General features: G+C 52.9%; 1 protein-coding gene and 1 long non-coding RNA gene across 5 annotated transcripts; both read left to right on the top strand.

The window, feature by feature from the left end:
• Nucleotides 1-2440: 2440 nt before the first annotated feature.
• On the top strand, nt 2441-9568 carry LOC125938344 (uncharacterized). Of its 4 annotated transcripts, none has more exons than XR_007462676.1 (3): nt 2441-3704; nt 7222-7376; nt 7903-9568. XR_007462676.1 is itself a non-coding variant. In XM_049653422.1 (3 exons), exons 1-3 carry the CDS (start codon nt 3206-3208, stop codon nt 7790-7792), a joined length of 765 nt encoding a protein of 254 aa, XP_049509379.1. In that variant the 5' UTR covers nt 2441-3205; the 3' UTR covers nt 7793-7901. The 4 variants fall into 4 exon arrangements, 1 of the variants encoding a protein (XP_049509379.1); XR_007462675.1 differs by lacking the exon at nt 7903-9568 and adding an exon at nt 4307-4525 and having other exon boundaries at nt 7222-7901; XR_007462674.1 differs by lacking the exon at nt 7903-9568 and adding an exon at nt 4229-4525 and having other exon boundaries at nt 7222-7901.
• Nucleotides 9569-10685: 1117 nt separating this feature from the next.
• Nucleotides 10686-14240, top strand: LOC125938351 (uncharacterized). The gene is made up of 3 exons (XR_007462681.1): nt 10686-11681; nt 12898-12984; nt 13820-14240. It is a non-coding gene; the product is annotated as an uncharacterized LOC125938351 (long non-coding RNA).
• The last annotated feature ends 10213 nt before the right edge of the window (nt 14241-24453 follow it).

Raw genomic sequence — 24453 nt, 5'->3', positions numbered from 1 at the left:
TCTGTCTCAAAAATAAATAAACGTTAAAAAAAATTTTAAAAAAGAGGGCTCCCTTGCTGCCAGCATCCCCTGGTCCTTTCCAAGGTGTTTACTGGGTCATTAGCATTGAGACCCAGAGAGCCAAGCGCTGATACTGACTGATTCCACCTATGGCCTTGGACTGAACATCCTGTGTAGCGTCCTGGGCCCAAAGTCTACAACAGAGGAGCCAAACACACACATCTGTGCTTGGATCCCAGACACGCCCCCAGCCTTGAGGTCCAGATGATCCCTGGAGGCTGGATCAAGGGAGTGCCTCCTTAGGGTCTCCTAATCGACCCTCCAGGAGCAGGGAACAGGCCAAGGTGGGTAGGGGAGCTAGACAGACCACAGGGTTGGAGATCAGGCGGTTGAGTACTCCCTCCTCCCGGGGAAAGGAGGACTAAGGTTCAGCTCAGATGGATGATTAGAACGCAGTATCATAAAGGTTGTAAGAGCCTGGGAACATCCTGACGGGGCTTTGTGGCCCAGGAGGGTGCCTGGAACAGTCTCCTGACCAGGGATGATGGCACAGTGGCAGGGAAAGGAGGTGCTTCCAGGTCCCCAGTGGGCAGCCAGGACATCTGAGGAGGGCAGGAGGAGTCTCCCCAAGGGTCTTGGCCAGTGGCCCAGGCACCCACTGGGAGAGGAACTGTAGAGGTTGGCGAGCTGGGGCTGGGACCCAGGCCATTGGGACTTTGTCTGTCTTTCCGTCGTCCTTAGCAGGTCACCTCCACCCTCGTGCTCAGAAGATGCTAATGTTCCTCCAGGGACCATGCCCAGAGGAAAGGGACAGAAGGCCTGATGGGGCGTACTGGGCCTGTCCCCTTCATGCTTATATCTCATCAGCCAGAACTGCCTCACGTGCTATCCCCATGTACAGTCACTGAGAATCACCAGGGAGGACGAAGGCCTTGGGGTGCACACCAGCACCCCAGTCGACTGTGCCCTGGCATAGCTGCCTCCCTGTCTCCTCCTCCATTTTGCCAAAGGCCCCCATGTGGAGGGCAGAGTCCTGGCTTCAGCAGCCTTCCTGCTGGCCCCTGAAGAGTGGATTGGCATTTTATGGCAATTTGGCAGAAAGCACGATGGATATGGCCTCTGCCACCACAGAGGGGGCAGTGGTGGGGTAAGTGGAGGCTGAGGACAGCACAATGGATTGGAAAGCACGTAGAAGAGGCGTGGATCCCAGTCTAGAGGGGGCAATGGGCAGGGAGAACTTCCAGGAGGCGGGAGCTGTCCTGGCTAAAACCTAAAAGGCAGACAAGAGCAAGTTGGGAAGGAATCCAAGAGGGTGACAAGTGACACAGCTAAGGAACAGGGAGGAATCTGGAGGGTGCGGGAAGAACCAAGGTTGGAGAAGCAGGCCCAGGGCAGGGCGTCCAGAGTTGTGGGTGTGGGGCAGGGAATAAAACCAAGGGTAGCCTGGGGAGCAGTCCCTTGGTGCTGCGGGTTCCTTGGGGGGTGGGGGGCTGGGTGAGATCACAGGCCTCCACAGAGCCCCTGCACCTAAGGCCCTACTTGGAGCACCAGGGCTGGTGACCTCAGGGCATTTAACTGCTGGTACTTGGTGGGGGGGGGGGGCGGGCCAAGGGTGCAGGATAAAGGAGGGGGGCCTCACGGAAGGGAGATCAGGGTTCAGTAGATACTCTTTTCCATATGAAATAGGAGGTGTGGCTTCTGTCAAGAGGTACAAGAGGGGACTAACTAGGCTCTAGCTAAGGGCGAACTAGAGGCTGACTAGGAGCCCGCCTTTCTGGTGGGGCAGGATCAGCACGGGGTTGCGGCCAGGGTGGTCTGGGCAGGAGTGCGGCCACAGAAGGCTGGCACGAAGTCACTCGCCTCCTTCTTACCAAATCCAGGCATCCGGTTCTACTCCATCATGCCACCCGAATCCTCTCTTTGGGCTTTATAACCTCGAATCTAAACCTGATCCCTACCTACACCTAAAAAGGAAATTTGGGGAAAAATGAAAATGCTAAATTTGTTTAAATTGTCATAAAAGAAGATAGTCATTCGTAGATTTTCATGAGTAACCGGAAATGTTCACAAAGCACTTTGTGTTATGATGGGAAAGACAAGAAGCATGCTTATCAGTTATTTAGTGCCTACTATATGCCTTCTCTTCACTGGTGGGCAGCGACAACCCCTTCCCACCCCCATTCCCCCATCCCCCCACCCCCCCACCAAGCTCTGTCCCTGCCATTCAGAGCGAGATGGCTTAGTGGACTAAAGCCCCTAAACATACTCTTTGCCCAGAGAAAAATCCTGTCTGCACTTGGCCCAGGAATGGAGACACAGCCCTGGTGACCTCCCCCTTCTGACTGCCTCCCCCTTCTGACTGCCTTTTGAGCCCTGAGTGGTGGGAGAAGGTGTAGGTTTCATTTGCCAGGGAGGTGGGGTGGGGGGGGGGGTACTGTGGGAGCTGGGGAAAAGTCGGTGGGAGCCCCAGGAAGCCTAGGTGAAGTTATACTGGATGCTACTGGAAGGGTGAACACAGCTAGGAGAGACTGAGCCTGAGTTGGGGGGTGGGGGTGAGGAGATGACCCAGCTCCTGGGGAGACAGTCCCAGGTTCTGCAGGGCTGTGTGATACCCTGCCTTCTGGGGCTGCACTCCATGGCACTTCCTACTTGGGTTTTATGGCAAGGTTCCTTAGCCCCTGAGCGGGGCACATCTGAGCCTATAAAACAGGCAGCTTGTCTCTCATGGGATCTCTGGGGAGGAAAAAAATACTGATAAAGCATTTCCTATTCTAAGAAGGATGCCTGACATACAGCAAGTGCTGGGGGGGACCGTGGGGAAACTGAGCAATCACGTAGGACTACGTGGAAACACAGATGGCCCTAACCTCTCTCCACCCCACTTCCACACTCAGCCCACGCTTCTGGTCCCACCAAACTGCCCACCTCTCTGCAAGTGCCCCCTGCCCCTTGTGGTCTCTGCTTTCAGTTAGTCTAGGTTCTCTGGATCTGAAATGCCCTGGCCCTTGCTTCTTGTCACCCTCCAGCCTCCTCTCCTCTATTTAAGGATCTCCTCCCCGCCCCCTCCCTCCCGACAGCCTTGGGGGCGGGCTGCCAGCTCCTGGCTGGGCCCTCAGCTGCACACACACCTGTGCTGTGGAAGAAAGTTCTCTGGCTCCACAGAGGGCCAGGCGAGAACGCCCAGTCCCAGCCCTAGAAGCGGGGAATGTCTCAATGGCCAGGAAAGGAGGCCGAAGACCGCCCTGGTTCTTCCTATTCCTGGACCCTGACACCCTTTCAGCCATCCCCAAAGGGACTGCGGGGTGTGGCAGCTGGCAGCAGCTGTCCAGGGCCAGGAGTCCTTCCAACTGTCACCGACATTGACCATCCTGTCAAGGCGTGCCACAGTCACTGCGTGATGGACTGCTCTTGTCCCTCCACATCCATCCCTGCCTTTGCGATAAAACCCTGCTTTTGGGGTGGAAATGAAGTGGCTGCACAATCCCACAGCCCTCCTTGGCAGCCGCGTGCGGCCATGTGTGGATTTCAGGAAGCCCGGAAAGGGGACAAGCGTGTTCCTCTTCCCGCCCTTTCCTGCTGCCCCTGGGCTGGAAGGCGGACAAGTGATTGGCTGCCATCTCTGACCACGAGACGGAGGCCACGTTGTGAGGACAGAAGAGCAACAGCTGACCACCAAGGACCAGCCCCGGATTGCCTATATCAAGGTGAGAGAGAAACTTCTGTCCTGTTTGTCCCCCATCATTTTTGCGTAGGCAAACCTAATCCTGATCCACAGAACTATAATTCCTCCCGCCCCCTCTCCCTGCCTTTCCCCCCTTCTCTCCACCAACACTGATGCAGCATCCAGCACTTGGGGAGCAGAGGAGGAATAGAGAAGCCGCTAGAGGCGATTTAGAAAGGGTAGGGGTGCCAAGAAACAAGGCAATGGACGTGGTACAGACAGAGCCTGGGGAGGATTTGTCGGGGAGGGGGCAGGTAGGAAGAACCTTCCAGAAGAGCAGGGGCAGCAGGAACTTCTCACACACTCACGCCTACCCCAGTTCTCCCCTGGAGGGCCCAGTGCACTCCCTCCCCTCCGCTCTGGCCCGTGAAGGCCCAGTGCCCCTTCCTGATGAGGCCGTAGGTGGGGGTGGGTGCCAGCCTGGGTGGTGGGGTGTCTAGGGAGGGTCTGAGGCCAAAGACGGGGAGGGAGGGTCTCCCCAGACCTATGCATTTTCCCCAAATCAAGACAACAGGTCTAGAGTGGACCACGGGGATCCGGCCTCATTTGCGAACCCCTGTGCTACCCATGTGGCTTGCTTCTTAGAAGTGGGCTTCCACTGGATGCCTGTGGAACTCAGTCCTGGGCAGACTACACGTACACAGGCCAAGTGCTAAGGACATCAAAGAAGGCCCTACACACCGCCCTGATGGGCTGACCCAGGGCAGTAACTGCCGGTATCTGCTCAGCAGCTGGTTACCTGAGGGAAAAAACACCCTGTTCCACAGTCTTTGCAGACTTCTGTGGTCTGAATCCTCCACTGCGGTAATTTCTTTTTTTTTTTTTTTTTTTTTTTTTTAAGCTTTATTTTTGAGAGAGAGAGTGTGTGTGTGTATATGTGTGAGTGGGGGAGGGGCTCAGAGAGAGGGAGACACAGAATCCGAAGCAGGCTCCAGGCCCTGAGCTGTCAGCACAGAGCCCGACGCGGGGCTCGAACTCACCAGCCATGAGATGATGACCTGAGCTGAAGTCGGATGCCCAACTGACTGCGCCAACCAGGCGCCCCACCACCATGGTAATTTCTGAGCTGTAAACATGAAGTGCTGGAAGGCAGAATGGGGAAGGCTGGAGGTGGGCCCTCAGGAGCTCCGGCATGCCATTGCCAGGGGCTTCTCATCACCCTACCACAGCGTCCTTGACCCTGAGGCCACAGGTTGCCTGGTGGGGGTTTGGGCTCCAGAATCTCCCCACCAGCCTGTACCTGGTCCATAGCAGGTTGGCCTCTGCCAAGGGGAAGAGGAAGAATGAGGGGACCATCAGCCACAAGAGCACCCTCTCGAGGTGCTCACTTTCCCTTGACTTCTGCCTCTGCCCCCCTCCCCACCCCTTCCAGGCCTTTTCTTTCTCTGCCAAGACTTCTCCTCACCTTCAAGGTCTCCTCCTCTTAGTCAGAAGGGACCATTCCTCTGCATTTGGAGCAGGGACCTCCTCCTATCTCCGAAGCCCATTCTCTACCTGCCAGGCTCGTAGGCCCTGCCCCCACACAGTGCTCTGGAAGCTGGTCTCCTTCTGCGGCCCTCATCCCCTCAGTCCCACAGCCCTGCTGCCAACCCCCTCCCTGTCCCGGAGGAGGCCTCCATACACACCTGCTGCTCCAGGAAGCCTGCAGTTCCCTCAGCTCTCCGGTGGCTGTCTTCGAGAAAGGGCGGATCTCTTCCTCAGCCTCCCTGCCTGGCTCTCCCATCCCAACCCCTTCTGGCATCATCTACTCCACCTCCGGGCAGCTCAGAGCCAGACCCCCAGCTGCCCTGGCAGCCTGGGGCACTGAGGCTTTATGGCCCCAGGGTAGGGCACAGATCTGGGCCCCCCCCCCAGCCCCCAGGCTCCAAGGTGCCAACCCGGCAGGGGAGTTGCTTAATGACCTTGTGAGTGGTAATTACACCCCAGGGCTCGCTCTTAATAACCACGTATTCTCCCTGTCAATGTGCCTTAATTGAAAATGAGTAGGCGATACAAGTTGCTGTGAAGTTGGCTGGCAAGCCCTTAACGTGATATTAATTGTAGTAATTAGTAGTCACTTTGTGTTGGAGTCATCTATAAATAGGGGGTCCATTAGTTTAGCAAAAGAGCGTGATTTAAAATGCAAATAAAAGCCCAATTAGACAGATAAATCACTCGTCCTTCCCAGCAAATTATCATCTTGGGGGTGGGGGTAGGGGCGGCAGGCACTCTGAGGATGCATTGGTCAATTCAGGAGCTCTGGAAGTCTTAACACCTTGAGAGTGGCCCATCTGGGACACTGTTCCTTTAAACAAGTTTGCTCAGGCTCCCTCAGGAGGCTGTCACTCTTCCTCAGAGGCAAGGCTGGTGGCCAGGCTCCCAAGTCGCTCCTCCCCCATCTGCTGATTGGTTTCCTTTGTGGACTGGAGCACGTTTTAAAGGCACAGTAGCCGAGTACATTCTAGGCCCCGGGAGATTGGGCTGGGGTGTGGGAGGGGTCCCATCTTTAAATTCGCGCTTCACTGTCTAGAGGGAACCCACGGATGCCGTGCGTCATTCTGTGACCCTAAAGAGTTAAAAAAAAAACAAACCCAGACCCACCACATCATTCTGGGGGTAGACAACTTACTCTCCACTTCTTACTCCCTTCCACAAAAACACCTCTGGAGGTTACTGGAATCACACACACACACCCCTTATTTCTCACAGGCTCTGGGTGAACACTGGAGGGGGAAATGCCTGGACGAAGAAGGGGCCAGTTAGGGAAGCGCTGAGGCCCGAGGGACGAGTCTAGTTCAGCCTTCATTTGATTAGAGCTTCACAAGTCCTCCACGCTTTCTCCCAGGCCTGTGTTTCCAATCTCACAACTAGGGAGGCGGTGGAGATACGTCTGTGCGCCCATGGGTCCTTCTTGGTGGGCGCAACTGCCAGAGACCTGGGGTCCAGAGCCAAGATCTGAGCTCTTCCCACACCTCCATCTGCCTGCCAGCACCCCCTCCAAGAGCCCATCATTCCCTTACGGACAATTGAGGCTGACTCTTCCGTGGTATCTGCTTTTTTTTTAATGAGTCAAAGCTGTGAAATGAGGCAGCCCGGCCCAAACCTAGGTGGGAACAGTCCGTTCCAAGAGGACCTTCCTCCATTGTCCAAGAAATGAGGGGAGTCAAGGCAGTGTTATCCTTTATTTTACTTGTTATCCTTTCGTGACACAATGCTTGCAACAGGTGGTTTTTAATGTGGCTTTTAATGTCCTATTTGACAAAGGAAAATGTTGGCAACCCTATGTGGATCCCAAGAACGTTTTAGAAAACTTTGCCAGGTATAAAATCCAAATGTCTGGTTGCCGCTGAGCTGAAAGACTGAATAGGGACTTGAGGCCAGATGCGTCAGCTGTGTGGTGGGGAGAAGAGAGAGAGGGAGAGAGAGACAAAGTGTGTGTGTGTGTGTGTGTGTGTGTGCGCGTGTGGCGTGGTGGGGGTGGAGGGCTGGTTTCACCGAAGATTTCCCTCTCTCTGAAATAGCATATGAAGACAGCTACGTCACAGATCAGGAACTGGAAGGAGGTCCAGGCACTGTCCATCCCATCGAGGTCGAGGCACAGTCCATCCCATCTCCCTATAATACAGATGAGGAAACTGAGGCCCAGGAAAGGAACATGACTAGGGCACCCCACACGGTGAGTTGGTGGTCTGGACTCTGGCCAGTGTGCACGTCCCACCCTGCCCACCTGCCCCCTGTCCGTGTGTTGGCCCCAGAAACAAGCTTGAGAGGTAGATGTAGGATATGTGGGGTCTGCCTTGGCTGCCTGTCGGAGCTCTAGTTCTTCTGCTGCGGGGACATCCGTTGGCTTCCAGAAAACAGCCCGGCTGACAATCAGACCAAGAAGTCCCCGGAGGAACAAAGACCATGTTCAGAAGGGCACACAGACAAGGCCACTCCAGGCCAGCGGCTCCAGCCGACTTTAATCCTCCCCCCTCCTAGGTATTGATGAAGATCCCTGTTACTGAATCCCCTCCAACTTCTAGACAGCACCCAACCCCAGACCGCCTCTGCTTTCCCAACCTCTTCTCGAATCGCTCCACACCAACCTGAACCCTCTAAGAGGCCTCTCTTGGGACCTTCCTTTTGAGATTCTCTGGAGATCCTGTAGGGCATGTACTTTGCTGCACAAGCTAAATAAACCTAACTTTTTTGGACTACAGGTGTGTTCCTGGTGGTATTTAGTTGCTGGGCTCTGAACACCCAACAGATATGTGAACCAGTGTTCCGGGCAATGAGGTGGTGACAAAAAAAGCAACAGAACTCACAACAGTGCGTGGAGACGGACAGTAACTAGATTTACTGTGGACATCGTTTTGTTAACGTATAAAAATATCGAATCACTATAATTGACACCTGAAACTAGGGGGATAGTATATGGCAATGATTCTTCAATTTAAAAAAGCCGGGGGCGGGGTGGCACCTGGGTGGCTCAGTCGGTTGAGCGTCCGACTTCAGCTCAGGTCATGATCTCACGGCTCATGAGTTCGAGCCCCGCGTCGGGCTTTGTGCTGTGCTGACAGCTGGGAGCCTGGAGCCTGGAGCCTGCTTCAGATTCTGTGCCTCCCTCTCTCTCTGCTCCAACCCACTCGCATTCTGTCTCTGTCTCTCTCAAAAATAAACAAACACTTGAAAAAATTTAAAAAAAAAAAAGAATTCACAACTGTGTGGTACCAGCTTACGGGTAGATAGATATACAATGTGATCCATGGAATGGAATTGAGGGTCCAGAAATAAAATCATGTGTTTGTGGGCAACTGATTTTCAACCAGGATGCCAAGACCACCCAAATGGGGGAAGAAGGATCTTTTAAACAAATTACACTGGGGAAACTGGATAGCCACGTGCCAAAGAATAAAGTTGGACACTTGTTCTTACACCATATAAAAAAAATTAACTCCAAATGGCTCAAAGACTTCCTTATAAGAACTAAAATTATAAAATTCTTAGAAGGAAACCTCGGGATACCTCAGATTTGGCAAGGGATTCTTAGGTATGACACCAAAAGCACAAGCTAGAAAAGAAAAAAGTAAATTGGGCTTCATGAACACTTAAAACCTGTGTATTTCTGAGGATGCTATCAAAAGAGTGAAAAGAGAACCCAAAGAATAGAAAATATTTGCAAATCATATATCTGATAAGGGACTTGTATCTAGAATAAAGAGCCCTTCCAACTCATCAGTGAAAAGACACATGACCCAATTTTTAAATGGGCAAAAGATCTGAAGAGCTATTTCTCCAAAAGAGATATGCAAATGGCCCATAAGCACATGAAAAGATGCTTGCCATCCTTAGTCCGAAGGAAACACAAATCAAAACCACGAGATAGCCCTTGACACTCACTGGGAAGGCCGCGATCGAAAAATCAGGTAACAAACCTAGGGGAGGGTGCAGGGAGATCTGAACCCTCAAACTCTTCTGGCAGGCACGTAAAACAGTGCAGCCACATTGGAAAGCAGCCTGACATCAAAAGTTAAACCCTAGAGTTGCCGTATGACCTGGCAATTTCACTCCTGGGTATGTACCCAAGAGAAATGAAAACATATGTCCACACAAAAATGCACACACGCTATGCGTAATGGCCAAAAGGTGGAAACAATCCAACTGTCTAACTGATGAATGGATAAACGAAACGTGGTTTATCTGTACAATGGAAGGGTGTTCAGCCATGAAAAGGAATGGAGTGCCATTACATACTGCCTCAACATGGATGAGTCTCGAAAGCGTTATGCCTATTAATAAGCAAAGGAACTCAGCCACGGAAGACTACATCCCATGTCATTCCATTTATGAGAAATGTCCAGAATTGGCAAATCTGTAGACAAAATAGATTAGTGGTAGCTTAGGGCTGAGGGGAGGGAAGGGAATGGGTATGGGCTTTTTTCTGAGGCGAGGAAAAGATTCTCAAATTGCCTCCGCGGTCAATGGAGTCAATGATAATTGTGCTTATCTGTGAAAATATTAATCCGTGCTACCATTGAATTGTATACTTTAAGTGGGTGAATGTATGGTGTGCAAATTATACCTCAGGAAAGCTGTTTAAAAGAAAATAGGCCTGGGCCCTTTCCCACAGAGGCTCCATTCTAGAGGGGAGCGTCCACATGAAACCCATCCCTCACAAATAGTTTCCACCTGACACAAGGCTGAAGGAGCAAGGACCATGAGGCAAGGCGAGGAGGGCTGCATTTAGCGGGGAACAGGTGTCCCTGAAGCCCGCTCTGGGGAAGTGACTTCTTAAAATATCTTTTTTAGGGGTGCCTGGGTGACTCAGTCAGTTAAGCAGCTGACTTCGGCTCAGGTCATGATCTTACGGTCCGTGAGTTCGAGCCCCGCATCGGGCTCTGTGCTGACAGCTCAGAGCCTGGAGCCTGTTTCAGATTCTGCGTCCCCCTCTCTCTCTGCCCCTCCACTGCTCACACTGGCTCTCTCTCTCAAAAATAAACATTTAAAAATTAAAAAAAATAAAATATCTTTTTTATTTTATAGCTTTAATGAGTCATATTATATATATCTTAAAATTCACTCACATCAAATGGACAAGTCAATATTTAGTAAATGGACTGGGTTGTGCAACCATCACTATAATCCAGCTTTAGCTCATTCTCATCACCCAGTAAGATCCTTCTATTTATTTATTTATTTATTTTTTCAATCTTTATTTTATTTTATTTTATTTTATTTTATTTTTTTTTCCAACGTTTTTTATTTATTTTTGGGACAGAGAGAGACAGAGCATGAACGGGGGAGGGGCAGAGAGAGAGGGAGACACAGAGTCGGAAACAGGCTCCAGGCTCCGAGCCATCAGCCCAGAGCCTGACACGGGGCTCGAACTCACGGACCGCGAGATCGTGACCTGGCTGAAGTCGGATGCTTAACCGACTGCGCCACCCAGGCGCCCCTCAATCTTTATTTTTGACAGAGGGAGAGAGACAGTGCAAGTAGGGGAGAGGCAGAGAGAGAGGGAGACACAGAATGTGAAGCAGGCTCCAGGCTTTGAGCTGTCAGCACAAAGCCCAACGCGGGGCTCGAACTCACAAATCGTGAGATCACGACCTGAACTTATGTCAGTTGCTTAACCGACTGAGCCATCCAGGCACCCCCCAGGAAGATTCTTTAAATGCATGCACAGTTAATTCCGTTCCTGGCAACCACTAATCTACTTCCTGTTCCCATCAGGTTTGCCTTTCATGGAAATTTCACATAAATGGAATCCTACGATATGTGACCTCTTCCATCTGGCTTCTTTCAACGAAGCAGACGACTTGAAGGTCCGTGTTGTGGCAAGTGCTTAGCAGTAGTTCGTGCCTTTTCATTGCCAAATAGAACTCCACCAGGTGATGGGCCACTATGTTGCTTCCGACGTTTGGCTTTGAGGAACAAAGCTGTTCTGAAAATTTCACGGCAAGTCTTGGTATGGGGGGGATGTTGTCATTTCTCCAGGGTAAATTCCTAGGAGTGGATTTGCTGGGTCCTATGGTAAATTTAACTTATCACATGACCACATTTAACTATCACATGACCACACCCAAGGGTCTCTTCTGAGGCCAGCGCCCTGCATTACTCCTGGCCTTGCCCTCTTCTTCCTTCCACGTGGCCGCAGGCCTCTTAACCCACGACCTCTCCATACCTTGGGACCTGGGCCAAAGTGATCCCTGCACCCAGAAAGCAACGGGTCCCCTTACCATAGAGTCTGCTAATGTCCCCAGTACCCACTCGCCTCTATGAGCTCCTGAGTGAGCTAGGCGTGTACCCATCCAGGAAAACCTTCCTTGCTGTTGGATATGGTCACGTGAGTAAGTCTGGCTAATGGGGTAGAAGTAAAAGTGTCATTTCCAAGCAGTGTCTATCCAGGGAGGAGGTGAGACCTTCATCGTTCCTTCTTCCTGTCAGTTGGAATGCAGATGTAATGTCTGGAGCTCCAGCAGTGACCTTGGATCACAAGGTGGGGTGACCTTGGGAATAGAAGCCACCCACAATGGAGCAAAAAGTCTGACATACCCTACGTGGTGCACACTTTCCATTGTATTCTATGATAAACAGAACACAGAATACAGTGTAAAGGGCATCCCTGGAGTCTGGGCCCCAGATACCAGAGTGCCGCATTGGCCTCAACTACTAAGGGGTTTTCTGCACCCAGTTTCAACATGGGGCGTGTGGTTTCCCACATCACCAAGCAATTCTCCATCACCAGCTGGGTGGCTTACATAACTCCGTTGTGACACTGTCTACCTGGAGATAGTGTCAGATCCCACAGGTTAAGGGCTTAGTCCCACACGACTGCCCCACCCACTTCAGATGCCAGTCACAAGCCCAGGCTGTCACCTGTCCTGACCGATTGAATCAGAGGTTCATATGACCCCCTCCTCAGGTTTTGTGAAGTTGCTAAAGCAGCCCGCAGAACTCAGAGAAACACTAGATTACCAGTTTTTATTATAGAAGGATACAACTCAGGAACCAGCAGCAGAGGGAAGAGAGGCATATGGCAAGGTACGGGAAGGGGGCTTGGGGCTTCCACGCCCTCTGAGTGTGCAATCTCCACGTGGCCACCAACCCGGAAGCTCTCTGAACCCCATCTTTTTGTTTTTTTATGGAGGCTTCATTACATTGGTACGATTGATTAAACCATTAGCTGTTGGTGATTGATCTCAATCGCCAGCCCCTCTCTTCTCCCCAGAGGTCAGAGGGGTGGAACTGAAAGGTTCTTTCTTTCTTTTTTCTTTTTTTTTTTTTAAATATAATTTATTGTCAAATTGGCTAACATACAGTGTATAAAGTGTGCTCTTGGTTTTGGGGGTAGATTCCCGTGATTCATCGCTTACATGAACTGAAAGTTTCAACCCTTCCATGGCTCTGTTGGTTCTCCAGGCAACCAGTCCCCCATCCTAGGTGGGGTCCAAAAGTCACCTCATTAACATAACAAAAGACACCATTAGGAGCTCTGTGTTAGGAAGCATAGACCATATATATATAAGACCAAATATATACTTCTTGTTGTAAATCACAATATCACAACTGCCTACCTCTGGACATCATGCAAGAGAAACATCCTTCCATTGTGAGCAAATACCATTTGAGAATTTTTGGTTATCTGCAGCCAGATCTACTTGTAACACCCCTGGTCTAAGACCCAGTCCCATGTACTCCTTTTCTTTGCCCAGATCCGCTGTGCCCAGGATGAGGGACTGTTGGCTCCCTTCAGGAGAAACGTCGTCCTACCCCAACAGTGGCCCCACGAGACGACCCGTGTAAGTGCCACAGCCCGGATTCCCCCAAATCTAGGCTCTCCTGCTTTGAGTCTCATCCAACCTCATCTTGTGTTTGATCCTCTATTGCCAATTACTCCAAGCAGTGGCACCACACACAATTTCTCTCTTATGGGTTTTCTGGGTTCACCAGGCATTTCTAGCTCAGGGTTCCCCCTATGAGGTTGCAGTCAGGTGATGGCTGGGGGAGGAGTCATCTGAAGGTTCAACTGGGCTGGAGGTTCAAGATGACTTCCTTGACCTGTTGGTAGGTGGTGCGGGCCGGGAGCTCAGCTGGGGCTGTGGGTTCCTCACAGCATGGAGGCCAGAGTCCAAGGACTGTCCTGGGAGTAAGGCTTCTAATGCCCCAGCCTTCAAAGCCACCCGGCATCACCTCTGCCACGTGATCTGAGCCAGCCCTGGTTCAAGAATAGGGGACTAGACAGGGCGTAAGTACCAGGAGGTGGTTCATTGGGGGTCACTCTATCATAGAGATAGGAGTCTGGGGCTCGGCGAGAGACTGGACCAGTCACAGATTTGGGTGTCAGCAGCATTTACGTGCTAATCAAAAGCCCAGGAATGGATGAGTTCTGCATGCACTTGAGTGTGCGTGTGGCACGTGTGTGTGTGTGTGGGGGGGGTATTGTGTGGTGTGTGTATATGTGGGGGTGTTGATGTGGCGTGTGGTAGGTGTGGGGTTGGGGGGGTATATGTGCCTGCGTGTGGTCGGGAGCTGGAGGTTGGCAGAGAAGAAATGGAATTCAAGGGAGGGGTGGGTCCTTTAGAGTCTTCCACAGTTGGATTCCCATTTCTGCTGCCTCCCACTCTCCTCCTTCAGAGCTCCTGACACCTTCGGACCCACCCCTGGCCACCATCAGGCACAGAAGAAGCTACCAGAGATCAGAGATCACCTGGAGGGAGGAGCCACGTCCAGGGCCCCTGGGGCAGCATTCTGGTCCTATCCTGCCCACCAGTCCCTCAAGGACCCCCCCGACCCCCACCCCCAGTATAGCAGGTCCAGGCGAAGGCCCCCGCAGCAAGATGGGCGGGCCTCACTGAGGCCCCAGTCTTGCCGGCAGTTCCCCATGCCAGGAGGCCTCTGGGAAGCATGTGGGGTGTCATCCCTCTGCCCAGACCCTGGGCAAAGGGATGTGCAAAGGCTGCTCAGCCCAAAGTCAGGGGTCCTGGGGTCCGCCCCGCCACGTGACTGCAGGGAGGTCACTCGCATTCTCTGAGCCAAATAAAAAGACTGCATTAGATCCCTTAAGATTCCATCCAGAGTCCCACGACTGAGCACAGCCCCACTCAGCCTCTCCAGGATCTGTCATCCATGTTCTCCTACCTTCACAGGTGAAACCTGGAAGGGCCTACAGAGAGGCAGGAAAAGCGCCTAAGCTCCAGAGGTCATCTCAGGCAGCCCCTGCCTAGGTTCTAGGCGTCATCTCTGTCTGAGTCAGAGGCCCTCGTCTGTCAGGCAGGGCCCAGCGGCTGCAGGGGAGGGAGCAGAGGGGGAGTTAATCTTCCCTGGAATATTAATGGCCCCGTCAGGAGTGCTGGGGACGAGCTGAGCAGCAATCTGCCTTTATTAACGAGGCGGGCGCCAGCTGGAGCGCAGGCGCCCCAGGAGACAGAAGAACCCAAAAGCAGAGGCAGCTGGGAGGAGCCGGCATCCTGGCCAGGAGGGCTGGCAGCAGGTAGCCAGCTGAGGAGGTGCCCAGCGACCACCTGAGCCCCAGGGCCCCTCCCGCCTCAGCCACACCACCACCTATCCCCGCACCCCCGCCCCGCCCCGCCCCCATCAGCCTTGTCCTCCACCTTTTCTGCCTCTTCCTCCAGGAAGCCCTCCTGTAGTCATGCTCGGCTTGGACTCCCAGGTGCCTCCATGTGGGCTGTGCCTGTCACCCAGACTTGCCGCCCGGCCAGTAATTGGCTAACATGGTGGTTCTCGGTCCTACTGCACAGTAGAGTCACCTGGAGAGTTCTAGCAATCCTGATGTCCTGACAACATCCAGAGATACTGATATCAATGGTCAGGAGAGCGCCTTGTCATGGAGATCAACATGTACTTGACCTAGGGCACCCCTCCCGGCTCTCCCCAGCACCCAGCTGCTGCTGCTGCCAGGAGTGCTAACCCTCCTGTGTGCTCACTGCAGGCCGGCACAGCTCTACGAGCTTTATATACTCATTGGACCCTCACAACAACCCCTGAGACCCAGCCGGCATGCCCCAGTTTATAGAAGGGGAATCTGAGGCACAGAGAGGTTCAGTCACTGCCCCAAGGTCACACACGTGTAGGCAGCGGGGCTCCAGAGCTGGGCTCTTCACCACTCCGCCTGGTGCCTGCCTGCGAAAGGGACCTGGTGGGAAAGGCTTAAGCTGCAGGTCACTTGGGAGAAGACGCGCAGCCAGGCCATCAGTGACTCGGTCCTTTCCTGAGACCAGAGGCCACAGACTCAGGACACGTGCCAGAGAAGTCACCAGGAGACAGCAAGAGGTGCAAAAGAAAGCTCTGGCACACCTTGATCGAAGTCCCTGGCAGTTTTCAGAGCTTCCCCCACTTGCCTGGGCGCCCTCCGAGTCCTGTTCCAGTGCCCAAGTTACTGATGGAGAAACCGAGGCTAGGAGCAATGAGGGGCCAGGTCAGCTTCTCAGGCCCGTGTGGGGAGGGGTGGGGTAGGCCTGCATACGCACATACAGAGTGCTGGGTGGGAGGGCCTCCTCCTTGGCTCACGGAGCGTGTGCGTGCACACGTGTGAGTATGCGTGTACATGCATGTATATAGGTGTGGGGGTGCACGCCTGCCCTGAGCCCATCTGGGTGCCTGACTCACACCGTCCCCGGCCCCCGAGGGCATCCGACCCAGGGGCCATCGGCTCCTCTAGGAAAGCCAGCCCTCACCTCACTCCACCTCAATTTAAGCCACCACTGGCACAGGGTTCCGAAGCCAAGATTAACCACTGGCCCTATGGCTGGAAGCAATACACATTTCCCTCCCTTTTGCCTTTTTTGTTCACCAAATTGAATCAGTTCACTAAAGTGGCTCACATTCGATTTGTTGTGATTCCCCAACGGTGAAGAAGAGACAGGAGAGGGGCGCCTGGGTGGCTCAGTCGGTTGAGCGTCCCACCTCACCTCAGGTCATGATCTCGTGGTCCGTGAGTTCGAGCCCCGCGACGGGCTCTGTGCAGACAGCTCATAGCCTGGAGCCTGTTTCAGATTCTGTGTCTCCCTCTCTCTCTGACCCTCCCCTGTTCATGCTCTGTCTCTCTGTCTCAAAAATAAATAAAATCTTAAAAAAAATTAAAAAAAAAAGAAGAGACAAGAGGCTCTGGGGCCCCAGGTCCAAACTTCACTCACTGAGATGAACTCCAGCTGGCCCGAGGGGGGCCCAGCCAGGCGGTCACGTGCCATTCTGCTCGCCCCCTCCCCCTGAGCTGCCGCACCCCCCTAAGCTGAAGGCCACCTGCCCCCCAACAGGACATGTGGCATGCCCACACCCAGGTACCCTGCTCTCTGACCCTAAACTTCTCAAATTGAAACCAAGTCCTGACCCCGCCTGCCTCCAGGAGCACGTCACATCACTCGTACCTCAGTGAGCAATGCTTTCCAAGGCAGAAGCCCACAGGACGGGGGCACGGCAGATGCCCCACCCCCGACACGCTGCCACCGTGCCCTAGACGTCACCACCGGAATCGTTGACCTCCGGGCTAACATTTATCGAGAGTCTCCCATATACCAGGCTCCGTTGTATGAAGTCGCCTAATGGTGTAGACACTACACTTATCCCCATTTTACTGACGGAGACACTGAGGCTGGAGCGGTTACGTGCGCTGCCCAAGGTTCGCCAGCAGTAAGTGGTTGTGGCCCACCTAGAGAGTAAGTCACCCCAAAGCTAATCTCCGGCCCACTGTCTCCCTTTCAGCGTCTGCCTCCTGGGAACCCAGCCCACGACACAAGAGCTGGAAAGAGCTGATGCATGTGTGCTGAAGAGGCCCCTGTCATCCATGAACAGGGACAAGAAGCAGGAACTCGGAACGGTGACAGGCAGGCATGAGGCCCCACGGTCCAGGGAGGGAGGGAGATGAAGCCAGCGTCTGTGCCGATTCCCAACCTTGCCCAGCTCCCGGTGAAGCCCTCAGGTTCTGTGAGATCCCCCGATTCCTCATCATACTCCCCACTAGCTTGAGTGGATTTCTGTTTCTTGCCATCAAACTCTCCCGGAACAAGACAGGCTGTTAGTCCACGTTCTTTGAATCAGAAACCAAAACCCAGAGGAAAGGGGCCTTCCCTGAGGTCACGGCCGGCTAGTGAAAGAGCCAGCTCTTCACCCTTTATTTATGTAACAAGGAGCTACTGCGGCCCTACTGTGTGCCATGCATTTCGTCGATTTGCGGGTTATAAGCAAGGCCAACACGATCCCTTTAATCGCGGAGCTGAGGCTCCAGTGAGAGAAAAAGACAAGTAAACAGACCATTACGACACAGGGAGACGAGCACTATGGAATCACTTAGGAGGGGCACTTATCCTGGGTTTGGGACCTCACAGAAACTTCCTTGGTGGGGGGGGAGTGTGTGATATCTATGCCAAGGCCTGTAGGAGAGCAGAGCCCTCCAGGGAGAGGGAATAGAATGTGAAAAGGCTCAGAACTGAAAGGGTGTATGGGCCACATGCTGGTTTTAACTGCTCAGCATCTTTTCCTTGGTCAGGGGAGGGGGACGCATAGCTTTCCTGGCTCTGTGTTGCTTCTTGGAGGTGGCCAGTCACCATCCCTGTGTCCCTGACCATAGGGTTAGGTCCAGGACACATTCCAGCCTGATGAGCATCTCTCTCAAGAATCTGCGTCTCTAATGGAGACACACGGGGATGGCAGGTGGTGAGATCTGAGGCACCGAGTGGCGGTGCCCCAGAGGGACGATCTAAGCTACTCAGATCCCCAGAGCTGCCCCAGCTCGCGTCCATCCTGAGGCCCATCGTCTAGCTTTCCCTTCTCTTTTGGGACCTGTTCCACTGCCTCTTCAATAAATCCCTCCTTCCTTTCTCACTTTTAGAAGTCAACTTCTGATGCCTGCAACCAAATAGTCCCAATTCAGAAATTGGTACCAGGAGTGGGATTCACGGAAAACCCTTAGGGACGTATGAGCTCCTTAGAATTGGTTTTCGTTACTCCTCAAGGCCCGGATCAGTAAGCCTCGGGTCCGTATGATTGGCCAGAAGAGTGGTTACCAGGGGTACACAGTGGTGAACCGCTAGTCGTGCTACCTTCCAGTCACCTGGGACCATGCACCAACCCAAAGTGAGATCTGGCCACCGCCACGGCCAGTGTATAAAGGATGGGGAATGCTGGGCCCATAAGCTGGATAGTTGTTCCCAACACTGGATAATTTAAAGCAATGAAATGACAGGTTCAAATCAAAATGTTCACCTCAAGGCCCAGAATAAAATTTAGGGCCATCAGGTGACCACGCTGAAGGAATCTTTCATCACAGATAGCCATGGGAGTTGAAATTGCAGAAGCCTGAACTTACAGATCGATTTTGAAGTTACCGAATTACAGCATCTGTTGAATTCACAACCTTACCTGTTCCCTCTGTGAAAGGGCAGGCATTAGTCAGGAAACATTTGTGTCCTATTGGAATGGCGATATCTGGGAGGCTTATGAGGAGTCGGAGGACCCTAAGTCCCCAGGTAGCTCACTGTCCCCACCCCCCGACTCCCCTCATGGCCCACCCTCAGTTTCTCCCAGGATATTGAGAATCCGGGCTCCACGCGGTCCAGAATGTACAACGAACCATCCGGGGACTGGAAGAGTTATACCCAAAATGAGCTGCAGGAAGTCACCAATTTATATTTGTAAGATATCAAGAATACATGTGTGAATGACTTTTGAGGGTGCCTCGATCAAGTGGGGAGGGATGTAGGCATAGACCCGGCTACATTTATGGAGATGGGTGTAGTCACCGGAAATTCTGCACTCAGGGTGCTCTCTCGGGCAGCTGGCATAAATTCTGACATTTTGCAGAAGTCACTACTGTGAACCTGGGCCAAACGATGAGCTGCACTAATTGGGCAAAAAGGACGAGGAAGCCCCTGGCCTAATTAGAGGAACGGAGCCAATGCAAGACAAGAATGTTTACTGGATCTACCCATCCCCATCAATTCCGGGGCACCCCGCCCCCTTCATGCTCCCTGTGAAGATACCGCCAGTGAGAGGGGTTCATAATCTTTTTTTTTTTTAAGAAAAAAATATGGGGCGCCTGGGTGGCTCAGTTGGTTGGGGTCTGACTTCGGCTCAGGTCATGATCTCACAGTTCGTGAGTTCAAATTCCGCGTCGAGCTCTGTGCTGATGGCTCAAAGCCTGGAGCCTGCTTTGGATTCTGTGTCTCATTATCCCTCTGCCCCTCCCCTGCTCATGCTCTGTCTCTCTCTGTCTCTCAAAAATGAATAAGTGTTAAAAATTAAACAAAAAAAGAAAAGAAAGATAATATTAACAAAACACGAATTTAATATTAGTATTTAATAAATGCTAATTTAACCGAATTAGTACTATATTTCAGATAGACAAAAGGTATAAAGAACAATGTAACAAACATCCATGAACCTCTTATCAGACCTAAGGTGAAATGTGCGAATTCGAGTTCTCCAGGAAAGGAGACATCAAGAGGGGACCAGGGGAAACATCTGTGAGGGGAGGGAGAAGAGGAGGTGGGCAGGGCCACCAGCTCACAAGGCAGCCTGACCATTGGGAAGGGCAGAGGGGAGGGAGGAAGGCTGGCTGGGAAGAATCCCAGAGGGCAATGCAGTTGTGGAAAAGTTTCACCAAGGCCAATGGGAGGTCCTGGAGCCAAAGTCACTGGTAAGAGGAGCCCTGCATGTGGCAAGCCCTGTCTTGCCTGGTGTCCCTGCCACACACAGTTGGGCTGGGTGCAGCCCCAGGAGGTGTGGCCTCGAGACGAATCCAGTGGAGGACACAAAGCAGCAGCAAGGGCCGTGGATGTTATGAACCCTGCAGTAGGCGATATGCATTTTCACGGCCACACATGAAACACGGCCAATACCAATCACACTCCCTGTTAACCATTTACTTTCCAAATCCTTAAAATGGGCTCAGCTACCCCCTCTCTGCGGTCCAGGAATTCTGGCAGAGGGCTGCTCTTGCCACAGGCTTTCTAATCTTAGAGCGAGTGGTAGAGCTTTGGTGGCCCAGCCTGCTATAATCATGGTGTGAAAACAGTGGGCATGGTCATCCCTAAGAGACAGCGGGCATCTGGGGGGGGCAGAGATCCCGGGCAGGGGTACTTGCTTAAAGGTGCCCTGGGATGCAATGAGCGAGGAGCCCGTTGAGGCCCCACCCACCTCTAGGTTTGCTGAGTAATGGGCTCTGAGTCCCTTAACTGGGCTGGGTCCAGACCCAAGGCATCTCAAAGGCAGGGGTGGGCAGCGCCTCTAGGCAAGGACCTGTTGCAATGGCATTCAGAGGACACGCTGAATCTTCTTCTATCCAGCTTCCCCCAGAGGAAGCTCCTACCCCTTACCGGGGTTGCTGAGCACAGAAGTGGGGCGACAGTTAGATGAGAATCTGGCTAACTCTCACTCCCAGAGCAGCACGACTTTGGGAGTTCAGGGTCACTGTGTTCCCCGCTGAATTCAACCTACCCTAGAGGTCAATGGGGCCTCGACTGCCTCCAGAGGTTATGTCTCAGGAGATGGAGGTCCTTGTGGGTGACAGAAAACCCACATCGGCTTCCTGAACAGAAAACCAGGGCCTGTTAACAAGAGGAAGGGCCAGGAGGAAGCCATTTAGGCTTCCATTACCTACAAACACGGTGACTGCCCGGCTGAGTGCCACTCTCAAACACCAGAAAGACAGAGCTGTGATGATCCCCATCACACCCTCGTTCTATACGCATCCCCACCGGCCGGTATGGAAAACAGCTAGATCTCAGCAAACAACAATGGCGTGTTGCAAAGTTATGCGGGTGGTGACTCCATTCGCAGCTGCTGTTCCAGATGTGGGCCCCTTGGGAGAGCACACTCATTTAGCCCCATGCTTGGTATTCAGTTGCCGATCTGGAAAATGGAACGCACTCCGTCTGACAAACAGAGAACAACAGAAGCAGGCAGCGTGCACCTGACCAAGGCAGTAGCAGAACCTTACTGCCCTGCCTCAGGGAGGGTGGCTTTCCAGCTCCTCCCCGAGCCCTCTCCCCATCCCACAGGGCATCGGGCATTAAGATACACCTGACAGGGGCGCCTGGGTGGCTCAGTCAGTTGGACGCCTGACTTCGGCTCACATCAGGATCTCGCGGTTCATGAGTTCGAGCCCCGCGTCGGGCTCTGTGCCAACAGCTCAGAGCCTGGAGCCTGCTTCGGATTCTGGGTCTCCCTCTCTCTCTGCCCCACCCCTGCTTGCTCTCTGTCTCTCAAAACTGAATACACATTAAAACTTTAAAAAAAAGAAAAAGATACACCTGACAGACACAGGGACACAATTCAAGCCACCTCAGTAGGGATCCTGCAGGTCTGTGGTCTGAGCTATGCTGGGATACTGTCTTCAAAGCCGAGGAGAATTTGCTGTAACTTGAACCCCCTACCTCTGAAAAGGAGGCACAATGCTTGGTGGACTTCTTTGGATTTTGGAAGCGGCCTTGAGGTCAACTCTGCTGACACCTTTTCTAAGCCAGCTGGAAAGTGTCCAGCTTTGAGCGGGGTCCCAAGCAAGCCAAGTCTCTAGGGGCTTGGGCCGTGATGCAAGCCCCCCCCCCCACCTCAGCGCTTGCCCAGTGGTGCTCGGGGTGTCCAGGGCGGGCGCAGTGCTGGATGGAGCTTGCTGCAGGCAAAAACTTCTCCAGTGGGAAAGTCCCAATGGAGTCTCTAGAGCTTTTTAATAAGGAACGCTTCCTTCCCCCTTGAGGAAATGGGTTCTTGCCTCAGGCTCAGAGAGACTTGAATACCTAACCCTGAGTCTCCAAGCAGTTGGGAGCCTGACCTATCCATCATGAATCAGATGCCACTGGTGCCCCCAGCCCTACGTGGGCTGTGTCCAGGAGACTTCCATCTTCAGTAACCCCGTGCATGTCCCCTTGTCAGGGCTTCTCCTTTCTGTCCTACACGGTAGTGACCTTTTATATTCTCCGGAGCAGAAACCAGGAATATCAGGAAGGAATGTTTTCGTTGCAAGCAGCAGAAAATACCGGCTTAAAAAGTAGAAGGGCTCACACAATTTTCAAGAATACAAAGTTAACTGCTTCAGGTAAGGCTGGATCCAGCAGGCCAGTGATAACACTAAAGGCCTTATTCCTGCCACTCCTCTCTGCCTTCCATGGTGTCGACCTTATCTTAACATTGCCCTCTCCATCTCCCACAGAATAGCTATCAGCAGTCTGTACACTTCCTCCTTCGAGTCTGCTGGCAGTGAGCACAACACTGTTGACAATGCTTGGGAAAGCAGAGAGGCTCCTTTCCCAGAATCCTCCAGAGTCCTTGTGCCTCCTGGGCCTAAACTGGGTCATGTACTCATTTGTGGACCAATTTCTGTGGCCGGGGAGTTTCACTGACTGGTTGCAGACACCCAGGCCCCATGCCTGGGGCTGAGAGGAGCCAATCCTATCCAAACAACATGAGCAAGGGTAGAGAGGGGCAGTCCTCTAAAGGAGATAAGGGGCTTTATTGCCATAAAGTGGGGGAAATGGATGCTGGGCCCCACAAACAGCAGACTCCACACAGGCAAGCGGGTGGGGAGAAGAACCAGCTTTGCTACTCCTGCCATGATTATAGAATCACAGCCCGTGTGTTGACTTGAATCTTAGAAGCTCCGACTCCAACCATGTTCATGAGGTTTTTTTTTCCTCCTCTGGAACCTCAGCCAGCTGTTTGGAGGAGATAGAGCTGTGGCCCCTGGGTGGACCGCAGGAGGGAAAACCCACCTGCTTCAGCTCTAGTTCTATTTCTCCTGAATTCCCAGACACCCTCCACTACCAGAAGGGTTGGCTTCTCCTCTCAACCACTCCCCCCACCCCCACTCTGTCGGCCACCTGGACGTGTAGAAGCCATCTACCAACAAGGCTGGGAAACTGGGAGCGGAGTCCTGGGGAGAAACAGGCCGTTGCCTCAGGCTCTGCTCTTGGAGACTTTTTGCCCTATCGGCCCTCCACAAGGTACACAACTTTTCAGACAACAGCAACTCCCTTTTTGTGTGTGATAAAAATATTTCACCCCCAAACTCAATAATTAAACCTACTCTAAAAGTGATAATTCTGCATGACGTTTTCAGACAAAGACACCCTCCCCATGTGTTTACTCAACTCGGCCGTCTCCGGGCAGAGGTTGTCCCGTGAATGATCCGCTGGAGTCGGGGCCACGTTTGCACGCACCAGACCGGTTTGCTCTGTTGTGCACCGAGCAGCGAGCAGCGCAGAGGCAAGAGGCAGCTCGCACCGCTGCTCAGGCTGTTGCCTGCGCCCCCACTTCCATCTGTTTGGAAGTGCTCTCTGGTCAGCCTTGACTTTGGCTGAAGTTCGTTTTCTCTAACTACATCTCGGCGAGATCACCGCGACCCCGGAAGGCGCCGCGGGAAAGCTGGTCCTGGGAGAAGCCCCGCCTTCCCCACTGACGTCAGAGCACTGGCCCCGCCCGTGCGGGAAAGCTAAATGTTCCTCGCGTTATAGTTTAGTTACAAACCACAGTGTTTAATTTCAGGTCGTTGTTTATTCCTTCCATAAACCTGTTTTCCTTGTCCAATGGCTATGTTTTCCCGTCTGTGAGAAATTGGGTGTCTTGGTATGGGATGGAACGCGCTCTAATTTTTTTCATGAAAATTAATGAAAACATTTTTTCATTTTTATGGCTTTGCAGTCAGGGGCAGGGCTTTTAGAAATTAATTAAAGTCGCCGAGTGAGGGATGGGTGTATTCACCCTGGAGCTTTACCTCCTCCTCGCACCTCTGCTCCTGACAAAACAAACAAACAAACAAACAAACAAACAAAACGAAACAAAAAACAACCCCACTTTCCCTGAGGGGGTCTCCTGGGAAGGCAGGGGCTATTCCCAGTGGGGTCCTCCAGGCGCCACATTTCCCCCTCACATCATGAGCTTGTCAGCCATACCCCCACCCCCACCCTCACCCCCCAGCCTCAAGGTTAGAGAGGTAAGTGCTGCCCAACAAGGTTCAGCCAAATCTAGCCTACACTGGGCAGAGTGGGACGTTCTGGACAGTTCCATCCTTCAGGGGATCTCTAAGGCGGCACCAGACTCCGGTCTCCCTCCTCCAGAGACTGGACCCGCGGTCTCTCCCGTCTCTGAGGCACCAGGAACCAGGTTGTTCCCAGAATTCCCCCACCTCCCCTGTCTGGACCATTCGGAGCAGTCCTGCCACACCTCAGCACCCCACCTGAAGATTAGGGACCAAAGAGAGTCTGTCCCCAACACACCTGTGTTTAAAACGAGCCCCTAGCAGGTGCCAGGAATGGATGGGG

This window comes from Panthera uncia (genome assembly GCF_023721935.1).
Source record: "Panthera uncia isolate 11264 chromosome B2 unlocalized genomic scaffold, Puncia_PCG_1.0 HiC_scaffold_24, whole genome shotgun sequence".
NCBI lineage: Eukaryota > Metazoa > Chordata > Mammalia > Carnivora > Felidae > Panthera > Panthera uncia.
The sequence above is the reverse complement of the archived record's forward strand: the minus strand, read 5'-3'. Positions and strand labels throughout refer to the sequence as shown.

Excerpts from the sequence above, each read along its gene's own strand:
- LOC125938344 (XM_049653422.1), top strand. The coding sequence starts at position 3,206 with ATGTCTCAATGGCCAGGAAAGGAGGCCGAAGACCGCCCTGGTTCTTCC. Across the intron at positions 3,705-7,221 it reads CCCGGATTGCCTATATCAAG|CATATGAAGACAGCTACGTC; the intron begins GTGAGAGAGAAA and ends TCTCTGAAATAG. Across the intron at positions 7,377-7,681 it reads TGACTAGGGCACCCCACACG|GTATTGATGAAGATCCCTGT; the intron begins GTGAGTTGGTGG and ends CCCCCCTCCTAG.